The sequence below is a fragment of the Miniopterus natalensis genome, chromosome 2 (assembly GCF_054644295.1).
Source record: "Miniopterus natalensis isolate mMinNat1 chromosome 2, mMinNat1.hap1, whole genome shotgun sequence".
In the NCBI taxonomy this organism is placed as follows: domain Eukaryota; kingdom Metazoa; phylum Chordata; class Mammalia; order Chiroptera; family Miniopteridae; genus Miniopterus; species Miniopterus natalensis.
The window spans coordinates 109,415,411-109,437,928 of record NC_142082.1 but is presented as its reverse complement, the minus strand read 5'-3'; the positions used below and the strand labels follow the sequence as shown (position 1 = coordinate 109,437,928).

The 22,518-nt window shown below is 36.7% G+C and overlaps 1 protein-coding gene across 2 annotated transcripts in view; it reads left to right on the top strand.

The window, feature by feature from the left end:
- Positions 1 to 22,271, top strand: part of MRPL42 (mitochondrial ribosomal protein L42) — a 28,433-nt gene extending 6,162 nt beyond the window's left edge. For both annotated transcript variants that reach the window (XM_087814494.1, XM_016215277.2), the window contains 3 exons: positions 275 to 359; positions 5,733 to 5,896; positions 22,098 to 22,271. In XM_087814494.1, coding sequence (XP_087670620.1) covers positions 275 to 359; positions 5,733 to 5,896; positions 22,098 to 22,143 — 295 coding nt within the window. In that variant the 3' untranslated portion in view covers positions 22,144 to 22,271. The remainder of the gene's footprint in view (positions 1 to 274; positions 360 to 5,732; positions 5,897 to 22,097) is intronic.
- Positions 22,272 to 22,518: the final 247 nt, after the last annotated feature.

Below are 22,518 nucleotides of genomic sequence, written 5' to 3'. Positions count from 1 at the left end.
CAAAGATCTGGATAGTCTAAAAAACAAATAATTTAAAAAATAATTTAGATGTAATAGTGGGTAATGCATTAAGGGTTTGTTGTGGTAGTTAAACTGACATATTTTGTGGGATGGTCTGAGTTGTTCTCTATGATAGGGGTACCATATCAGGTTTGCCAGTCCAGTGACAGGGCATCTATTCTTCAGGGATTCATGATTAATTAATTTTAGCTCTAAGAGTAATCATTCTGCCTTGAATATAGTATAATTTTGTTTTTGAAACATTCTTTTTCAGCAAAGTAGAACTTGCTTTGACATCTGATGGCAGGACAATAGTTTGCTACCATCCTTCTGTGGATATTCCATATGAACACACCAAAGTATGTATGAGAAAATCATAGAATTTTTAATTTGCTGTTAGAAATATTCACACTTCCTTAGAGTATCTAAAGAGAAGAATTTCCTTTTGGCTTTTTAATTTTATTGTTTTGATTTTTCTCTTAGTTCTGTTTCATCTTTCTTTAAAGGCTATTTTCAGTATACAAAGCGAACCATTTAAACACAATTATGGCATCAGTTTTCTGGTAAAAAATTTGGTAGATTTCTGACTACGTGTCAACACACCTGATATAAACTTACAGAACACATTGTCCCATATTATAACTGGTAAATTATGAAAACCTTGTATTTTAGAGTGCTGGTTCATAATTTTTATATTGTATTGGGTCTGATAATCCTTTTAATGTTTGTTGAATTTTTTGTTAGTTTTTTCTAATTGGCCAACAAGGGCATATGTTTTAAGTCACCTTGTTTAATTTTTTTTCATATTTCTTTAAATGCCAGGCACTAGCTAGAAGAGATTTTGTTTTGTTTTTAAAGATTTTTTAAGAGAGAGAGGAAGGAAGAGGGAGAGAGAGAAACATCGATATGAGAGTGAACCATCAGTTGGCTGCCTCCTGCATGTCCCCTTTCGGGGAACCTTTTGATGCATGGGATGATGCCAAACCAACTGAGCCACATGGGCCAGGGCATTGTTTTATTTTTAATAGTTTATTTTCGCTTGGCCCAAATCTTTTTATTATTTTATATTTGAAAGGCTTTCTTCTTTTTCCTTTTTTTAAAATATATCTTTTATTAACTTCAGAGAGAGGAAGGGAGAGGGAGAGAGAGAGTTGAAACATCAGTGATGAGAGAGAATCATTGATGGGCTGCCTCTTACAACTGGGGATTGAGCCCGCAACCCGGGCATGTGCCCTGACAAGGAATCATACCTCAGTCTCCTGGATCCTAGGTTGATGCTCAACTGCTGAGCCATGCCCAGCCGGTCTCTTCTTTTTCTTTAAGCCTTCTACTATATTTGGTAATGTTTGATTTGCTTTTTGAAAAAATAGATAACTCAAGTCATCACATAATGCATCTAGTGGTACCTATTTTTAAAGATTACCATTAGGGTCTAGAGTACTGGTTGATTTGACAAAATAAGTTGTTATTTTGTTAATTTTTACTCCCTTTTTAACCTCACCATTTTGTCTGACTGCTTTGAATTCTAGCCACATATCAGAGTCAATAATTCAATACCTCTTTCGTTTCATTTCTTTGAGCAGTATGCAGAAAATAGACCTAAGTTAATGACTTTCAGCCTATAAACCTTCCAGCTGACACTGTTTTGTGCTCTCTTCCATTTTTATTTTGTGGTATATTTCTGGTTTATGCTTTCTCCTGTTTTAGTAGTAATACCAAAATGCCCAAGACTCTGAGTTATTTCTCAGCATCCAGACTCTCATCCACATATAGCTCTTTACATCTCTGAATCTGACCCTTCTCCTATCCCTCCCAACTCTCAAAACTTTTCCACTCTACTCTTAAAACTTACTATCATCAACAAAATCTCTCAGAAACTTATTTCAGAAGGTTGCCTTCACATCTGGCTTAACAGAAACCAGGTTATACCCTGGGGCCAGTGCTTCCTCAACAGTCTTTTTAAGTAGTTGCTGTTTTCTCTCCTATATCCTTTTATTACTGGGCCTAGAGGTGGGGTAGGTGTCTCTGTAGTTCCTCATTGTCATATTCAAACCATTTTTCCTTCTCCCTAACAATTTCTAGCTTTGTTATATATATCACTGAACTGTACCATCTACTACCTTTTTTTGTTGCTGTCATCTACCAACCCGCAGTTTACTTCTCTCCCTCCATCCTTCCACTGTTCTTTGAAGATTTAGATGTACTTTCACACTCTCCAACACTGTTTCTGTCCTAATTCTTTGTTGCTTCAATATCCATGTAGATGATCTAATAGACTTCTGCTTTTCACTTCTTCTCTTTTCTATCTCTCAGCCCCTACTCCCATGGTTGTACCCTAGAGATATTCTAATCACAAATAACTGGTTCTCCTTTCCCCCAGTCTCAATGTCAAGAATTCTATTAGCTTACCACCAACTGCCCCTAGTCTTTTAGGTCCAAGAATTATTCATCTCCACAATGAGACCTATATCAATGGATTGAACCACTTTTTCACAGTCCCTCATGTACCTCACACATTCTCACTTCTCTGTTCTCTAACCCAGAATAGATTTCATGAAACATCATTATAATCACTCCCTTGCATGCATGCCCAGCTCCCTGCTTTCTCTTTTTTTGTTGCACTCCCTTTGTTTTAACATTTGTCATCTCTCCCACATCATCAGCATTCCTCTCTCTAGTCTCTGGAAGATCACTCATATCAGTTTATATATAATCACTCCTCTGCTACCACACTGGCCTCCTTGCTGTTTTTCAAGTATATTAGGCAAGCTCCTGCCTCAGGGCCTCTGTAGTTCTTGCTTCCTCTGCCTGTAATGCTTTTATCCCAGATATTCTCATAGTTTATTTCCTTTCCTTTAGATCTTTCCTTATTTATTACCTAGTGAGGCCTTCCTTAACTACTGCATTTGAAGTAGTACTCCTGCCCCTGGACCCCCTGTTGTCTTTCTTTGCTTTACTTTTCTCAGTAGCATTTATCATTTCTTGCACACTGGATATTTTCTTACTTTTCTGTCTGTTCTACACCACTAAAATGTAAGCTCCATGAGGACAGGGCCTTGTCTGTTTTGTTCCCTGCTGTATCCTCAGCACCAGAATCACAGCTTCTGCTTGGTAGCTTCACAGTGAATGTTTATTGATTAAATGAATAAATTTGTTTTTCTCTCACCATGCTTATGGGTTTTCTGTTTTAGGGCTAAGAAACATTCACATGAGGAAGCATGGATTTTTTTTGTTTTTCAGCTAATAAATTGTAGATTGGGCTCCACGATAAGAAACATTCTTGAAAACATGTTACTGTTAGAGTAAAGTATGTTCCTTCTGAATCCAGATTACAAATCTCATGATGATAGTATATAACATTAAATAAAAATTCTCAAACATGACTTAAAATTTAGATTTGACTTTCCTCTTTTCTCCAGGAAGTAGGATTACAGTTCTAGTGGGCCCTTTGATTCTTCAGGCCCTGGAAAGCATATTGTGTACAAAGAACCTAGTCATATGTAGAAATAGCAACTAAAACTGGCTCTAAGAAAGTTAAGATGATTTGCATCTTTGGTTTTCTGGAATTTATATTTGAGTCTGAAGCATGTTGATTATCTTCCATAGATCCAGGTAAAAAGATCCTTCTTTTCTGCTTCTGCCTGGTATATGTTTTATTAAAAGTGCTAATATTCTCAAAATGCTTTCCAAATTTATGATTTCTAATTTAGGAAAGTAAAGGTATTTCACCAGAAACAAAAATAATAATGATTGGAAAAATAAAGTAAAAATATAACTACTAAGCAATTCTTTTTGGTGATTGATTTAGTGGAAAATTTTGAACGTCAAGTTTTTACAATTCTTAAGAAAAGCAGAAAATTTAGGATGACAGTTATGAATGTTTTATGAAGTTGATATTCAGTTTTATTTTAGTTTTTCCTTTTTACTGAAACATTCATGTACTCTTTCTTTGAAGTTGATCAAGAAGATCAAATACTGCCTAATAATCAATTCTGAGTCTGCCAGAGGCTCTTGGTATAGACTTCGAAGAATCCATTAATTCCGATGTCTTTTATCTATATGCCTAGAAAACAAAATGTTTTTAATCATACAAAGCAGAGAGAATTTGTGACATTTTAGAAATGAGCCTGCTTGGGAATAGGGTCATAGACCGTTAACATTTATTAACACTTGAAAATCGCTTAACTTTTTGATAATATTTAAAACATTTAATCTTTAGCAACAAGTTTAAATAACCTAAAAGAGAGAAAACTGTAGGTTCCAATCCCATATTTGCTGGTACCCCTCATGGTCTAATAGTAACTTGCAAAGACACTTATTAATATTTCACTTTACAAATAAGAGACAATATTTTAATATTACTTTAAGTGCCTAAGGAACACTTTTTCTTTAAAATAAATTTATATCACTTTTCTGTTTGAGGATGTAAAAGAAATGTTAATAGCTACCTTAGAGAATGAGAGACAGCTAAGCATACTATCATTATTTCACTTAATCCTCATAAAGCCTCTATTAGGGAGCTGTTACTTCTCTGATTTTACAGAAAGGGAAATTAAGAGCTTAAATAACTTGCCCAAGGTCATAGACACAGAGGCTGAAGCCCAAGTTCTTAACCTTTTCACTATATTTCCTCCTTGTTCCCTCCCACACTACATGTTTCCTCACTTCAAAATCTAACTTTGAAGGCTGTTCATAATTTGGTTTCCTGAGAACCATTTCTTACCTCTTTATCGTGTGTTCTTGCCTGCGTTCCTTTACCCATAAGGTTTGTTATCCCTTGTAGAATACATTCTGCCCTCTGACAAGTCTCTGACTTGGCTCCCATTCTACTTCTCACTGATTGATATCTTTGTTACTTTGCGTTTCTGATGTACTTGTGCCACCTTCATGGACTTATATATTGCCTTTTAAAGAGGTCTTATTGTTTCATGTACATAAACTAAGTAAATATAACTGTATGCTAAAACATACTCAGATTACCATAAAGCATCATTTTTGGCATTTCAGTCATTTAAAATAAACACATTGAAATTTTTCCTGCTTCTATTGTATGTAAGAATTTTTCATTTTTTTTTAAAACAATTTTCTTTTTATTCAACATAAGGAAATCAAGTATATACTCACCTTGTCCAGACTATCTCTCCCCACCTAAGAAATTTAATCTTTACTAAATCAGTCTTCAAACCCACCCCTTTTCCATTCTTTTTACTGGCATTTCTTTTTTTAAAATTGAATTTATAGGGGTGACATTGGTTAATAAAACTATATAGGTTTCAGGTGTATAGTTCTATAATACATCATCTGTATTGTGTGTTCACCCCAAGACAAGTCTCCAGAAATGTCCTTTTCAATGAAAGATTTTTCATTGTATCTCACTTTAATTTTATTCAAGGTAGAGACTGTAAACTTTTAATTAAAAAAAATAATAGGCACAATTTATAGTTTTGAGAAATAAAAACTAATGTAATAAGTCTTATTATTGAGAGGGAAACAGAACTTTAAATAAGAACTTTATTATTAGAAAAGAAACCCAAAACTTGATGTAAGAAGAAAGATATTTCTTATTCTTTAATGAGTAATGCAACTAAGTGAAGCTCTGTTCTGATAACTTACCTACCAGCCTTGAGGTACTGTAATGAATTCTTGAGAATGGTAATTATTTTATCATAAACTTAATCAAATGCTGGCTAACATTCCTATTTCTTTGCTGTTTATTACTGATTATTTTGTAGCCTATCCCTCGGCCAGATCCTGTGCATAATTATGAAGAAACACAGGATCAAGTACTAAAAACCAGATTAGAAGAAAAAGATGGACACTTTGAACAAGGACCCATGATAGAACAACTTAGCAAAATGTTCTTTACTACTAAGCACCGTTGGTATCCTCATGGACAGTAAGTTCTATTTTCTTTTCTTCAACTCACACAGGACACACTGAAAGAACATGTAACTTACCTTGCATTAAGAAACTTCTGCATGAGGAAATTAACATGCAGTAAGAGTACCTACTATATATTTTTTGTTGTTGTTGAGGTATAATTGACATATAACATTATATTAGGTAAGGGATATAGCATAGTGATTTGATATTTATATATATCATGTTTTCTTTATCCATTCATTCATGGCTGGATACTTAGGCTATTTTCATGTCTTGGCTATTATAAATAAAAATAATGCTGCAGGGAACATAGGTGCATATATCTTTTCGAATTAGTGCTTTTGTTTTCTTTTGATAAATATCCAGAAGTAGAATTGCTGGATCATACGGTAGTTCTCTTGTTAGTTTTGGGAGGATCTCTTGTTAGTTTTGGGAGGACCTCTATACTGTTTTCTATAGTGGTTACACCAATTTACATTCCCACTAGATCACTTACTATGCTATATTTTTAAGTCTACATATACTGTAGCTAAAATTAAATAGTACTTCTTTTTTCCTTTATTTTAATGGAAGAATTTAACCAAAGCATTCAGTGAATTTTGCAAGAATTCTTAAAAATTTTTCCTTTCGGCCCTGGCCAGTGTGGCTTGGTTGGAGTTTTGTCCCATATACAGAAAGGTCTCAGGTTTGATTCCTGATCAGGGCACATACCTAGGTTGTGGGTTTGATTTCCAGTCAGGGCGAGTACGGGAGGCAACTGATCAATGTTCCTTTCTCACAGCGATGTCTGTTTCTCTCCCTCTCCCTCTCCCTCTCCCCCTGTCCCCTCTGTCTAAAAATCAATGAATATGTCCTCAGATGAGGATTAAAAAAAATTTTTTTGCCCCACTGGTGTGGCTCAGTAGTTGAGCATTAATCAATGAACCAAGAAGTCATCAGTTCAATTCCCTGTCAGGGCACATGCCCTGGTTTCGGGCTTGATCCTCAGTAGGGGGTGTGCAGGAGACAGCCGGTCGATGTTTCTTTCTATCTATGCCTCTCCCTTCCTCTCTCTGTAAAGACCAATAAAAACATATTTGGGGAAAAAAATGTTTTTTGTTCTGTGATAGTCATTTAACATATTGTTTATCTTCCTGAAAATTGATCTTGATTTCATCCTTTAGTCCATTTTTTTAACAGATTTTGTTATTACAAAAAAATAAAACTAGGGTACACTGCAAATAATCGGGCAGTATATATTGTTCTCAATTCCTTTAGTAGTTTACAATTGCCCCTCTGTAAGTGTTAACATTTTATTACATTGATTCTAACTCCCATCTGACTCTAGCTTTAATGTTTTCTTCTCTTTCATTTTCCCTCTTTCTGTCTCTCCTACCAAAACTATGAGGTTGCTTTTTTCATTGTTTATGGAACACCATTTGTTCCATTCACTGTCCCCCAGTAACTGGCATGGCACATTTATGGCTGGACATGCTGTGGGATTAGTGAATACACATTTAAGTGCTGGATAATCAGAAACACAATTCTTTTTTCTTTTTTAAAAAATTATTAACATTTTATTTAACCTATCTAGAATATTATCATTTATTTTTTAAACATGTCTTTATTGATTTCAGAGAGAGGAAGGGAGAGCTAGAAACATCAATGATGAGAGAGAGTCATTGATCGGCTGCCTCCTGCACGCGCCCGACTGGGGATCAAGCCTGCAACCGAGGCATGTGCCCTGACCGGAAATCGAACCCCGATCACCTGGGTCCTAGGTCAACGCTCAACCACTGAGCCACACTGGCCGGGCCAGAAACACAATTCTTATTTTGAAGTTGTTTATTGGCAAGGAGGAAACATAGAGTAAAAACTGAGTGAGTGAGTCTTAAATTGAGCCATGGGGAATGGGAAAAAGTCTCCACAGGCAGAGAGAACAGCATGTATTAGAGTGTACTCGGGAATTTGCAAGTAGTTCTGCTTGGATAGGATCTAGAATATGAGGAAGGAATGTAGGAAGGGTCTTATGAAGGATTGTATGTTGTGCTGAGGAACTTATATCATATTTTCATTGCCAAATTTTAAGACACAAACTGACATGCTCAACTTTTATACATTAGAAAATACATTAAGTGGGCTCTATTTGGGATAAGGCGATATGTGGAAAGGTTGGAGTCAGAGAGACCTGTTAGGAAATTATTATAATAGACCAGGTAAAAAATGTTGAAGATCTAAGTGGAAGGACCAGCAGTGGGAATAGAAAGGGGGAAAATAAAAGAGAAGACTGTCTTTAAGAACTTTAATTAGCAGCAGTAGATGACTCGACTGGGTGTGGGTAGAGGGAGAAGGAAGAGATAGGACACCTTACATTTTTGACAGGTGTTTGGGTGGATGGTGCTGCCATTCATACAAGTGGGGAAACAGGTTTAGGAGTGAGAAAGATGAACCCATTGTTGGTTACATTAAGTCTGAAGGGTCTGTGGGTCATCTGGCGGGGGCAATTCTGAAAGCAGGTTGATGTATAGATCTGAAGCTCAGTTTATTTTTTTTGTTTCTCTTTAGAAGGTATTTATTTTCTTCCTTAACCTTAGTTCTAATAGAGATTCCTCAGGGCTATACCTCATATTCTGTGTTTTGCTGAAATTCATTCTGAGAGTTTTAATTACATTTGTTACATAGAGGACATGCAACCTGCTTTGTTAACACTGTGGGTTTTTTTATTTTCTTGGTATTATTCCCAATATCATTGTCTTTAGAATGTTTCCAACTAGATATCTGTTCAGTTTTAAATTTGTAACAAAACACAGCTCTTCTTTTCCTGTCTTAAAAAGCCCCTCCACTAATCTTTCTGTAATAAAAGTGATACTTCTGTGTCAATTTCCCAAGTAAAAAATCTGAGATTTTTGTGGGCGCCATGGTATCTTTCAATTCCTGCTTTTATTTTATGCCCCCTTTCTCGATTTTTCTTTCTTATTTAGTACCTACTTTGTTTATGCATGTTCTCTGGCTTTTTCCTACTTTGGTAATTGTAAGTTAGGGTATGTGAAAACAAATTAGTAAGCTATTTCATAGCCCCAAATCTAAATCATTACTGTATTCTAAGATTCTTTCCATGATTTATAAAATTTCTCATGTTTATCTTTTATTTCTTGTCATTATTTAACTATTTTAGTTCAAACCCCACCTGGAAGTTTTTCTATAGTGGCTTTCAATACCTGTTTCCTCCCTGTGTGTTCCATATTGCTGCAATCTTTTGTCATCTTTTATTCATAACCAAATCATTGAAGTTATGAAAATCCTCTAAAGGTGTCTAACTTGAAGGTGGCAAGACTGAGGACAAGAAGACCATTAGGGAGCCTTGAAACCAAGCCTGTTATCTTCAGAATTTTATGTATTGCACCCCACCTATGTTTAATCTTATTTACTTATTTGATCTTATTACTGCTAATTATCCTTTGACTGCTAATTAATTTAATCTCTTGGTATGTCTTGTCCCATCAGGATTACTAGGCTTTTTCAGTTGTAAGCACACTTTAATTAAATGCAATTAATTGTCCCAGTATCTATCCTAATACAGAGCTCAGCAGAAAAACCCCAGATACTGCCTCATGTATATAAAGAAAATATTTACCTGTAGATATTGTTCTTGTGATATATCGTAATGTCTCAGAATTTTAAATAAGGCAATATGTGATCACTGATTGTTCAACAAGTATTTATTTAGCATCTACGTATATTTTGGATTTATGTAAACCATTTTCAGGTTTTGGTGTCTAGATGTCAAAGACCTCTTCTCCTAAAACATCAAGCAGTATATAGAAGGTTGTTTTACTAAATATTTCATCATTTTTATGTTACGGCAATCAAAAGGATGGAGCCATTATAAACTTAATAATTGGAGACATAGGACATTTTTTTTTTTTTAAATATATCTTTATTGATTTCAGAGAGAGGAAAGGAGAGGGAGAGACAGACAGACAGAAACACCAATGATGAGAGAGTCATTGATCAGCTGCAGCCCGCAACCCGGGCACGTGCCCTGACCGGGAATCGAACCCCGATCGCCTGGATCCTAGGTCGACGCTCAACCACTGAGCCACGCCCGGCCGGACGACATAAGACATTTTTTAAAAGCTTTCTTTTTTTTATCTTTACCCAAGGATATGTTTATTGATTTGAGATAGAGGGAGAGAGAAACATCGATGTGAGAGAGAAACATTCATCAGTTGCCTCCCGTACACGCCCTGACCCAGGATTGAACCCGAAGCCTTTTGATGTATGGGACAACTCTCCAACCAACTGAGCCACCCAGCAGGGCAGGACATCTTTTTAAATACTTATTTATTAAAAGGTATAAAATGCTTGTTTTTTAAAAAACTGACTTTAAATAATGTACAAGGGTTTAAAGTAATAAAATAGGAATCTTCTCTATACCTACTCATACCTTGTTCCCCATAGAAAAACACTATTAAACTCTCCCTAGATGAGTAGCCCTACCTCATTATACTCATACCTCAGGTATATACAGATATATAACTTTTGTGCTTTTTGAACTCCAGTCAACTAAAACTAGAAAAGAGTACAACTTTGTGTTAATGAGGCTTGGGTTGACTCAAATCATCTTGCGTCTACTACTTACTAGCTAGTTATTCAATCTTGTTATCTGTTAATGAAAATAGAAATAACAATGCCTAATGGGCAAATTAGGCATTGTTATTTCTATTTTCAATCACATAGGTTAAGCACCTGCTTATGATATATGTTCAATAATAATATGTAGAGAGAGGAATCAAGGTGGCGGCTTAGGTAACAGCTGTACCCGCTGCCTCCCGCAACCACTTAAAAATTACAACTAAAATACAGAACCACTGTCACTAAGAACCTCCTGAAATCCAGCTGAACACAAGCCCTACAGCCAGGGAACTGAAGCGGCACCGAGACTGCTAGCGGCAGAGACACAGGCTGATTGGGGCTGAATCTCGGAGGCACTGCCGAGGGCCCACACCCAGTGCCACAGGTGAAACGCGGGAGGGATATCTCAGCGGTGGGGGTTTCCCGGAGGAATGAGGGGTCCCAGCCCAGGGCTCCAGGGCTTCAGGGCCAGGAAGAGAAATCTCCACAACTTCGGGCTGTGAAAACTAGCAGGGACTGTGGCTGAGGGTCTCCGAGGCTGCGGGAGCCCCAGCAGCTCCTCTTAAAGGGCCTGCACACGGACTCACTCAGACACGCTCCCTCTGAGCCTCAGTGCCTGGCAGCAGCTTGAAAGGAACCTGGGACACTTGGGGAGAAACTAACCTGCCTGAAATCTGGGGGAGAGGTGAAGGGGTAGCTTTCTCCTAGGCAGAAGAACTGGCAGGGGTCATTGCTCCTTTGGCAAGTCCTCCCCCCACATGGCAGGCAGGCACCATATTTGAATCTCCAGCACCTGACTCACACCTTTGGCCCTGCCCCTCCCTACTTGCAAGCTCATCTAGGGCATTTCCAGTGGCTTTTCTATGCAAGTGGCTTCTCGAGCCTTGTGCTTAGGACTTTCCTAAAGTCTCTCAAACAAGCAGCATGGCTTGATAAGTGGCCCCAGGCCTGGCACTAGCGGCAGCCTGCATTGGCTCATAGCGTGGCCTCTCCTGGACACCTCCAAGCCCAGCACATAGCAGCCAACTACGGTTTGCTGTATAGCTCATGCTGGGTGGCCCTGGGCAAGCCACTGCCAGAGGCTGACTTTGCACCTCCCAGGAGGCCCCAGACACAGTGCACCTGGTGGTCAGACTCGACCACGCTGGATTACAACCCTACCACATCCACTAGTGACACACTCAAAGGGCACACTTGGTGAACACCAAAGCCCCACTGAAGTAAGTCCTGATCCATAGGGCTGTCTCCAGCACAGCAGCCTTTGGCTGTAGTTGCAGCTGGTCCTCACAGCTGATTTGTCTGGGGGTGAATTCCTTCCAATGAGGCCAATAGCAACCAAGGCTCAACTACAACAGGACAGTGCACACAGCCCACACAGGGGAGCACCTAGAAGGCCCAGCTCAGGTGACTGGGGAGGCTGAGCCACTGGACCCTACAGGACACCTACTACACAAAGCCACTCTACCAATTCCAGGAGACATAGCAACTCTACCTAATACATAGAAACAAACACCTGGAAGTAGCCAAAATGTGGAGGCAAAGAGACAGGTCACAAAGGAAAGAACAGAAGAAATCTCTAGAAGAGGAACTAAATGAAATAGATCCAAGCAAGCTAACAGATACAGGGTTCAGAATTTTGTTTATAAGGATGCTCAAGCATATTATTACAAAAATAATAATTGATTTTGATTTTATTTTTAAATATCAATATAGATTATTCAAAAAAATTGATAACATAATAAAGTACCAATTTGAAATGAAGGCTACAGGAAATGAAATGAAGAATAATTTACAGGAAATCAACAGTAGAGTAGAAGACGCTGAGAATCAAATCAGCATTTTGGAACATGAGAAAACAAAAAACACCCAACCAGAAGAGCAAAAAGGAAAAAGAATCCAGAAATATGAAGATAGTATGAGGAACCTCTGGGACAACTTCAAGAGGCCCAACATTTGTATTATTTGGGTGCCAGAGGGGAAGAAAGAGAGCAAGAAATTAAAAACCTATTTGAAAAAATACAGAAAACTTGCCCTACCTGGGGAAAGAAATCAACTTACAAATCCAGGAAGCACAGAGGAACCCAAAGAGACCCACAGCAAGACACATCATAATTAAAATGCCAAAGGTTAAAGACAAAGAGAGAATCTTAAAAGCAGCGAGAGAAAAGCAGGTAGTTACCTACAAGGGAGCCCCCATACGACTGTCAGCTGATTTCTCAACAGAAACCTTGCAGGGCAGAAGGGAGTGGCAAGAAATATTCAGAGTGATGAAAAACGTGGAACTACAACCAAGATTGCTCTACCCAGCAAAGCTATCATTGAGAATTGAAGGTCAGATAAAGAGCTTCACAGATAAGAAAAAGCTCAAGGAGTTCACCACCACCAGACCAGCACTACAGGAAATGTTAAAGGATCTTTTTTAAGAAGAAGTTAATGAACAAAAGAATTTGATGAACTAAATAGATCCAGAGACATTGACGCATGCAAGAGACGATCATATTTCAGAGGAAGGAGGGAAGGGGGTGGAGGGTGGGAAGACATTAACCAAAGAAGTTATATGCATATATGCATAACCCATGGACACAGTCAATAACGGGGTGAAGTCCTGGGGAGGGGGTGGGAGCGACGTGAAGGGGGTCAATGGGGGGGAAAATGAGACACCTGTAATACTTTCAACAATAAAGATAAATTAATAATGATAATAATATGAAGTGATAATGACTCATATTTTCTCCTACTCATAGGTTTCTTCCCAACTCTTTTTGAAGAATTTTTTCTTAAATAGTCTTTTGTGAGGTATAATTGACACACAGAAAAATTCATCAGTTTTTAAAAGTATACAATTCAATGAATTTTGTGGGCTTTTTTAGTTACTTTTCACCCGAAGATATTTTTTCCATTGCTTTTCAGAGAGAGTAGAAGGAAGGGAGGGAGGAGTGGCTGAGAGAGAGACACATCAATGTGAGACACATTGACTGGTTGCCTCCTGCACATACCCCAACCTGGGGCAAAGAGTGAACCCACAACCAAGGTACATGCCCCTGACCGGGAATCGAGCCCACGACTCTTTGGTGCTTGGGCCAATGCTCTAACCACTGAGCCAAACCTGCCAGGGCTGCATATATATTTCAGTGAACATATATTTCAGTGAGCATATATCTTTTTGAATTAGTGTGTTGGATTTCTTTGGGTATATCAAGAAATGGAATTGATAGGTAGTTCTGTTTTTAAGTATTTGAGGAATTTCCATACTGTTTTTCATAGTGCCTGCACCAATTTGCAATCCAAACAACAAGGGGGTTTTGTTTTCTCCACATCCTTGACAACACTTGTTTGTTGATTTCTTGATGATAGCTATTCTAACAGATGTGAGGTGATATCTCTTTGTGGTTTAGATTTGCATTTTTCTGATGATTAGTGACCTTGAGCATCCTTTCATATGTCTGTTTGACCATCTGTATGTCCTCTTTGGAGAATTGTCTATTTAGGTCCTCTGCCCATTTTTTAATTGTATTGTTTGTTTTTTTGATGTTAAGATGTATTGAGTTCTTTATAAATTTTGAGTATTAACCCCTTATCAGATGTATCATTGGCAAATATATTCTTCCATTCAGTGGGTTGTCTTTTCATTTTGTTGATGATTTCCTTTGCTGTGCATAAATTTTGTAGTTTGTTATAGTTCCATTTGTTTAGTTTTTCTTTTGTTTCCCTTGCCTGAGCAGATATATCAGAAAAAAAATATTACTAAGGGCAATGTCAGAGTTTACTGCCTATGTTTCCTTTTAGGAGTTTTATGATTTTGAGTCTTATGTTTTAAGTTTTTAATCCATTTTCCTGTGTGTGGATTAAGAAGGTGGTCTAGTTTTTATTTTTTTGGCATGTGTCTGTTCAGTTTTCCCAACACCATTTTTTGAGTAAACTGTCTTTACCCCACTGTATATTCTTGACTCCTTTATCAAATATTAATTGATCATATAGACATGGGTTTATTTCTGGGCTCTCTATTTTGTTTCATTGATCTTATGTGCCTTTTTTTATGCCAATACCATGCTTTTTTTTTATTACTATAGCCTTGTTTGATGTCAGGTAGCATGATGCCACCAACTTTGTTCTTCTTTAGAAGCTCCATATAAATTTTGGATTATTTGTTCTAGATCTGTGAAAAATGCCATTGGTATTTTGGAAGGGATTACATTGAATCTATAGATTACTTTGGGTAGTACAAACATTTTAATGATGTTAATTCTTCCATCTGTGAGCATGGTATATGTTTCTATTTAAATCTTTTTCAATTTCTGCCCTGGCTGGTGTGGCTCAGTTGGTTGTGCGTCGTTCCATGCACTGAAAGGTTGCTGGTTTGATTCCCAGCCAGGACACATGCCCAGGTTTCCAGCTCGATCCCTGGTAGAGGACATGTAGGAGGCAGCCATTTGATGCTTAACTGTCTTGCATCAATGTTTCTCTCTTTCCCTCTTCCTTCCTCTCTCTCTAAAAAAAAAAAGAAAATCAATTTAAAAAAAATCTTCATTTTCTTTCTTCAGTGTCTTATAATTTTCTAAGTACAGTCTTTTACCACCTTGGTTAAATTTATTCCTAGGTATTTTTTTATTTTTTGGTGCAATTGTAAGTAGGATTGTTTCCTTTTTTCTAATTGATTTTATTTAAAATTTTTTAAATTTAGGGATTATTTTCTTTATTTCTCTTTCTGATAGTTTGTTATTGGTGTATAAAAATGCAACCGATTTCTGAATATTAGTTTTGTATCCTGGTACTTTACTGAATTTATCAGTTCTAATAGTTTTTTGATGGAATCTTTAGGGTTCTCTATGTACAGTATCATGTCATCTGTAAATAATGACACTTTTACTTCTTCCTTCCCAGTTTGGATTCCTTTTATTTATTTTTCTTGTCTGATTGCTATGGCTACTACTACCAGTACTATGTTGAATAAAAGTGGTGAAGGTGGACATCGTTGTCTTGTTCCTGACTTCTGCTCTAGATTATTTTCTCATCATCAGGAATGTATATTGTTTTGTGATTTTCCATGAGGCCTCTAATACAATGTTTTTAATAAAATGTGTGGGTGCTAAGTTACTATCTGATGGAATATTATTTCACCTAATTATCTTCACACCTTCTTGAAGTTGTTCAGTTTCTCTTTGAAATGGTAGTTTATTTACGATAGTCTTTTGGCTGTTCCACTGGTAAATTTCCCAGTGATTTTTGGAAGTTTTATTTGCAGAGTTCAGCTATAAAGTTATGTGGGTTCATCTAATTTCCATTTGATTTAGGTCACAAAGGTGTTCCTTATTATCAGATTCTTAATCAAGGTCAGCAAAAGATTTGTAATCCCAAGGGGTTGCCCCACCTTATACAGTCATAAAATATCTGCATCTAGTTAGTGGCCTCACCCAAGATGAGTGGGCTGGGAGTATAAGTAGTATGATTGACTGTACAGAATTGATGTTGAAATAGTGGCCAGTAAACATTGGCGATTAGATTACCTGAAGTTAAAATTGTTACTGCTAAATCTGTGAATTGGATTTTGCCTTTTCCTAATTCTAGTGATTTATTTTAGGATGGCAATTCAGAATAAATTTATTTGGGCTTTATACCGAGACTGAGTGCTAGAACTGTTTGAATTCTTAGTGTGGCAGATGGGTAATGAAGAAACCCAGGACATTGGGTTTGAGGTTAAATTGAACTTTAACTTTCCTACTCTCTGCCTTTGCCTGAATTACTCTTTTTAATTCACTTCTGCAAAGGTTAATTTCAAAAATAGGATATATATCCATGAGGCTCCTGCTGCTTCCTGTTTGCTGATATTGTAGATAATGAAAACAGATTAAAGTAGCTTAACTGTCACATTATATTTACCTGAAGTCATGGAACTTCGAACATGAACATATTCTTTGAAAGGTACCAGTTATGTAAGTCCATTTGTTTCGTACTCCCTGCAGTAATTTGCATTTGATCGCCACTCTGTAAATAGTTTTTGAGAACATGATTCTGAGTTTCTTTGCTCTTCACAGCTCTTCACAACTGCCCCTGAGATATTTGTTAGCCTTTAGTGTTGCCATCATTTGTGCACAAGTTCTTCATTTCTTCAAAGAGTCTTCTTCAGTTGGCATGAAAGAAATCAAAAGTGATGGAGCATTCCTTCCAATATAAGTATTTCCAGAATACATCATTTTAGCAATGTTACACAGTTCCTGATGATTGTATTTGAGTTATCTCTTATTTTTCTCATTAATTCAACCTTAAAAACTTTGTTACATTTCTAAAGTTCATATACTACCTTAGTTTTTCTTGCTGATTCCTTTTCATCTCCCCTATCTAAATTTATTACATTTCTTATTACATTTCTAATGTTCATATATTACCTTAGTTTTTCTTGCCGATTCCTTTTCATCTGCCCTATCTAAATTTTTGAGTGCCCCAAGGATCAGTCCTTGGATCTTTCCTCTTTTCTGTCCCATTCTTTAAGACAATGATCTTACCCAGACTTCTGGCTTTTAAGATACGTCAGCATGCTAATGGCTCCTAGATCTATCTCTGGTCACCTCTCCCCTGATCCTGTTTATCAGCTGTCTACTCGGTATGTCTAATAGACATCCCTAACTTAATGTGTCTCTAACTGAGCTACTGGTGGTCCCCCACAAACTAGCTTCTGCAGCCTTCCCTATCTATTGTTAATGCCAGCTCCATTCTTCTAGTTGCTTGGGCCAGAAACCTTGGTGCCACTCTTGACTGTCCCCTGTCTCACACATCTCTGGTTTATCAGCAAACCCTGTTAGCTCTGTCTCCAAAATGTATCCCAATTTGACCATTTATCATCACTTCCTCTGCCACCATTCTGGTCCATGCTACCATCTTTTGCCTGCTTATTATAGTGCTTCCTTACTGGTTCTCCTGCTTCTGCTTTTGCTTCCTTGGAGTCTTAGTACACAGCCAGAGCAACCCTGTTATAATTTGTTAGTTCTTATAATTTTTCTCTTGAAAGCCCCCCAACTGCTTCCCATCTCACTCAGAGAAAAGCTATAGGCCTTAACTATTACCTACAAGAACCTACATCATCTGACCCCATTACCTTTCTACTTTTATTTCCTACTGGTCTCTTCCTTATTTACTCTGTTCCAGCCACATGGCCTCTTTGCTGTCCTTTAACATGTCCTTCCTTTCACTTCAGAGCCATTGTACTTGATGTTCACTCTGTATAGAATGCTTTTCCTGCTGATATCAGCAAAGCTTGCTCTCACTTCCTTTAGGTTTTTACTCACTGTAGCCTTCCCTGGCCAACTTATTTATCTTGTTTTCCTGTTTTCTGCATTGGAACATAATCTTCATGGGGGGGGCGGTGTCTTATTTTGTAGACTACAGAATCCTTAGCACCTAGAAATAGTACCTGGCACATAGTAGATACTTATATTTTAAAATGAATGAACAGATGAATGAATGAATGATCCTGATTCTTTTTTAAAAATTAAATTTATTGAGGTAACGGTAAATAACATATAAATTTCATGTGTACTTTATAATACAACTGTATACTCCATGTGTGCTCATAAGTAAAGTAGTAAGTGAACATAGCTCCACTAAATGTAAAGTTATGTTGAAAGAAAGGATTGAAAGAAGGCTAGATGGAAGATAAGAAGGATCTGGAAGGTAATTCTGAATTTCTGAAATGTAGAGCAATCCTATAAATGTATAAATAGCAGTATTACTTTATTTAAGGAACAACTTTATTTAAAGAACTTCTTAATATTTTCCCATGGAGGTAACAAAAATTAGCTAGTATCATCAGTAGGAAACATTTTGGGAATTAGCTGCAATGTGAATTAGGAGGTAAAGTTCTACTCTGGATTAAAAATTGTGGACAGATATTTCAGAGACCACTGAGTCATTATGTAATTTAAGAAAGGTAATGATATATCTATTGGTTTGCCAGGAGCAGTCTCAGTTTAACTCTTTTGTTAGTTATTAATAGGGTGGGTTTTATTCTCTAAAGGGTCCTACTCTGGATGATAAATTATAAAGGTACTCTAAAATCAATGTGCTTACGTCTGGTTAGTGATTGTAGCACATACTGGAAATCCATGAATAATAAGGCATTTATAAATGCTATTTGGCTATTTGACATTTATTGAGCATATTTTAGAACTTGACTTTGTTAGGTTTAGGGCTATCAAGTTCTCAAGCATTTTGAAGTCACTCTTGAATAATGAAAACAGTTGAAAAATGTAAAAGCTAAATCTCATTTTTATAGGATAGTTCTTATCATTTTTAGGGCCACAGACTTCATTGAGAGAATTTGATGAAATATGTGAATCAATTTCTCAGAAAAATACATATTCTAAAGTTTATAAATAATCTCAGAAAGTTAATGACTTCCCAACCCCCTGCATCGAACAAACACCTTTCGGGGATACTATTGTACTAGTACTGTGCCAATATAAGTACATGTAGAAATGTTTACATAAGTGATTTGCTATATGTATTTAAAAAAATTTTTTTTCTCTTGACATTCAATATTATTTTAGTTTCAGGTGTACAGCATAGCGGTTTGACATTTATATAATTTACAGAGTGATTCCTCCCAATAAGTGCAGTACTCAACCTACTGTATTCCCTATGCTGTACTTTACATCTCTGTGACTATTTTGTAACTGCCAATTTGTATTTCTTCATCCCTTCACGTTTTTTACCCAGCTCCCCAACCCCCCTCCCATCTGGCAACCATCCATTTCTTCTCTGTGAGTGTGTTTCTGTTTTGTTTATTTTGTTTTTTAAATTCCACATATAAGTGAAATCATATGATATTTGTCTTTCTCTGACTGACTTATTTCACTTGGCATAATACCCTCTAGATCCGTCCATGTTGTCACAGATATGCAGTATGTATTATTCTACAACTTAGTGTTCCATATTAGTATATAAAGATGTACTCACTTCTTTTCAACTTAATTTCTATATTTCAAAATTTTTTAGTTTGTTAAAATAGTTTATTGACTTTTAGAGAGAGAGGAAGGGAGGGGGGAGAGAGAGAGAAACTTTAATGTGAGAGTGTAGCATTGATCTGTTGACAACCTCCTGCACTCCCCCTCCTGGGGATCGAGCCTGAAACCCGTGCCTGTGCCCTGACCAGGAATCAAATCAGGAAACTTTTGTTGCACAGATGACGTCCAGCAACTGAGCTATACCAGCTAGGGATATATTTCACAAATTTTTAAAAAATCAACATCAGAAAAAATAATGTATAGGAAAGTTGCCTGTATGAAGCCTTAAAATAAGCAAAAAATACTTTTGATATCTTTTTGTTGTTGTTTTTGTTATTCCTCACCTGAAGATACTTTTCCATTGCTTTTTAGAGAGAGTGGGAGGGAGGGAGGGAGGGAGTGGGGGGAGAGAGAGAGAGAAAAAAAACGTCGATGTTAGAGAGACACGTGAGTCACATTGATTGGTTGTTTCCTGCACATGCTCAGACCTGGGCTGGGCTGGGCTGGGGTTTGAACCTGCAACCCAGGTTGGTGCCCCTTGACTGGGAATTGAACCTGCAACCCTTTGGTCTGCAGGCTGATGCTCTAATCACTGAGCCAAACTGGCTAGGGCTCCTTTTGATATCTTAATCATAACAACTAAAGAGCATAAGATAACATGTATTATCATTTGTGGTATAGAAATCCTTAAGTTATATTTTTCCATATTAGCAAAAAAGTTAAAAAAAAAAATTAACTCAGATCACCTTGCCAAAATCTGGCCTTAGGGGAATTTTTTGAAGAAAACTCATCACTGAAAAAACCACATGTACTCTGTGTAGAAATTTTCTTAAATCAATGAAGAAAATAAGGCAACGCAGAGAAGCAAAAAGAAAAATTATTCATGGTGAAATTACTCAAAGATGATCACTGCTAACAATGCATTTTATTTAGAGATGACTCTAGTTAATAATGGAAGTCAGGATACAGCCTCAGTCTTCATCAGATTGATTGACATCATTCTGAAGAGTGTGATACTCTGGAAATGAACACATTTGATTAGATATGCACTTCCAAACTATGGCCATCAACAACTAGTAATTCCTAACTGATATTTACAGTGTTTTTTTCCCACCTCTTGTAACAACACAGTCTTGCCATTTTTTTTCCCTGTGGGAAATTGCAAAATTTTCAAACAGCGCGTAAGTACTAGGAGGTTTTGTGTGTGTGTGTGTGTGTGTGTGTTTTAATGGCATATATGTTCAAGGTATTCTATGCTATTGTAATAAAATAATAAAATATATAACATTTACAATCTCAAATAAAACCAATGCATTTTATTTCTCTTTGTATTTATACATAAGTTGTGTTAGTTTGCTTATTTTTATATGGTTTTATTTATACTTTAATTTAAATTTGCATCCTATATCTCTCCCCCCCAATTAAAATTTTAGCCATTTTTCTGTATTGCCTTAGGATAGATTTCCAGAAGAGGAATTACCAGATCAAAAGTTATGATTATTTAAAAATTTTTTTGGCATAAATCGCTAATACTGCTTTTCATAAGTATTGTACCAATTAATACTTTAACCAGTCAGGTGATAAATTGCTTATCTCACCACACCTGTGCTTAGATTGGGCATTTTGACTTTAAAAATATTTGTAACTGCAAAAACAAGTAAAAATTTCCTCACTGATTTTTTTGTTTTGTTCTAATCCTCACCCGAGGGTATTTTTTCCATTGCTTTTCAGAGAAAGTGCAAGGAAGAGAGAGAGACACATCGATTGGTTGCCTCCCGCACACACTCCTACTGGGGTCAGGGATCGAGCCTGCAACTGAGATACATGCCCTTGGCCAGAATCGAACCTGGGACCCTTCAGTCTGCGGGCCAGTTAGTAATATGTTTATGGAAAAATGTGCAATGTAACAAAAAATGGAAGAAATTAAAATAGTGAGGAGCCCTAGCTGGTTTGGCTCAGTGGTTAGAGCGTTGGCCCATGGACTGAAGGGTCCCAGGTTCGATTCTGGCCAAGGGCATGTACCTCAGTTGCAGGCTTGATCCCTGACCCCAGTCGGAGTGTGTGCGGGAGGCAACCAATTGATGTGTCTCTCTCTCTTCCTTGCACTTTCTCTGAAAAGCAATGGAAAAAATATCCTTGGGTGAGGATTTAAAAAAAACAAAATAAAAACCCCGAACATCTTACTAACTGTATCCTAGTGTGCATTAAAACATGCTTTTGCAGCTCGAGTCCTCCTTTTAGAAGAAAATATCCCCCTTTAAATAAAACTTTAATAGAGCATGTTGACAATGTGTTGTTTCTTTATTATAAAGACAGTTATTAGTTAATTATTAGTTTTTAACAACCATCCAGGTTATCGTATCGAAATCAAGATCTGAATAAAGATTTTCCAGAATGTTAATATAAAACAAATTTCACTCTGGGGAAATGTGGCTTATTAAGAACTATCTGAGATATATCTAACAGCATACGTATATAGTTTGATTGATTTCATTGAGTACTAATAAATGGCAAAGTAAGCATATAAATTTGATACTTCTATCAAAAACAGTTATCTTTTATTAAAATAAGTTATCTCATCTTAAATATTTTCCTCTTTTCAAGGTATCATAGACGCCGTAAGAAACTGAATCCTCCAAAAGACAGATGATACTGAGGTTTCATTTCAAAGAGAAATGCTGTCCTGTGTCTCATTTGCCATTTAAGAAAATGCAATCAGGTATATTCACTACTGTGTTATCTAGTAAAGTAATAATAAAAGTCTTTTCATCTATAGAATGTGTATTTCTTTATATGTATTAAGTAATTCTGGATTTGACGTTCTTATTTAGAGAAACCTATTTATTTTCCCTTTGAAATCTTAGTCTTCCATCTATTTTTATGTTACTAATATGGTTAAGTATTCTACATTATCAGCCACATATTGTTAGTAGTGCAAATATGATTAAAAATGTGCATGGTTCTCCTTCTGGAGATTTTAAAATTGCCTTTAAAAAGAAACTCAGGCCCTGGGCAGTGGGGCTCA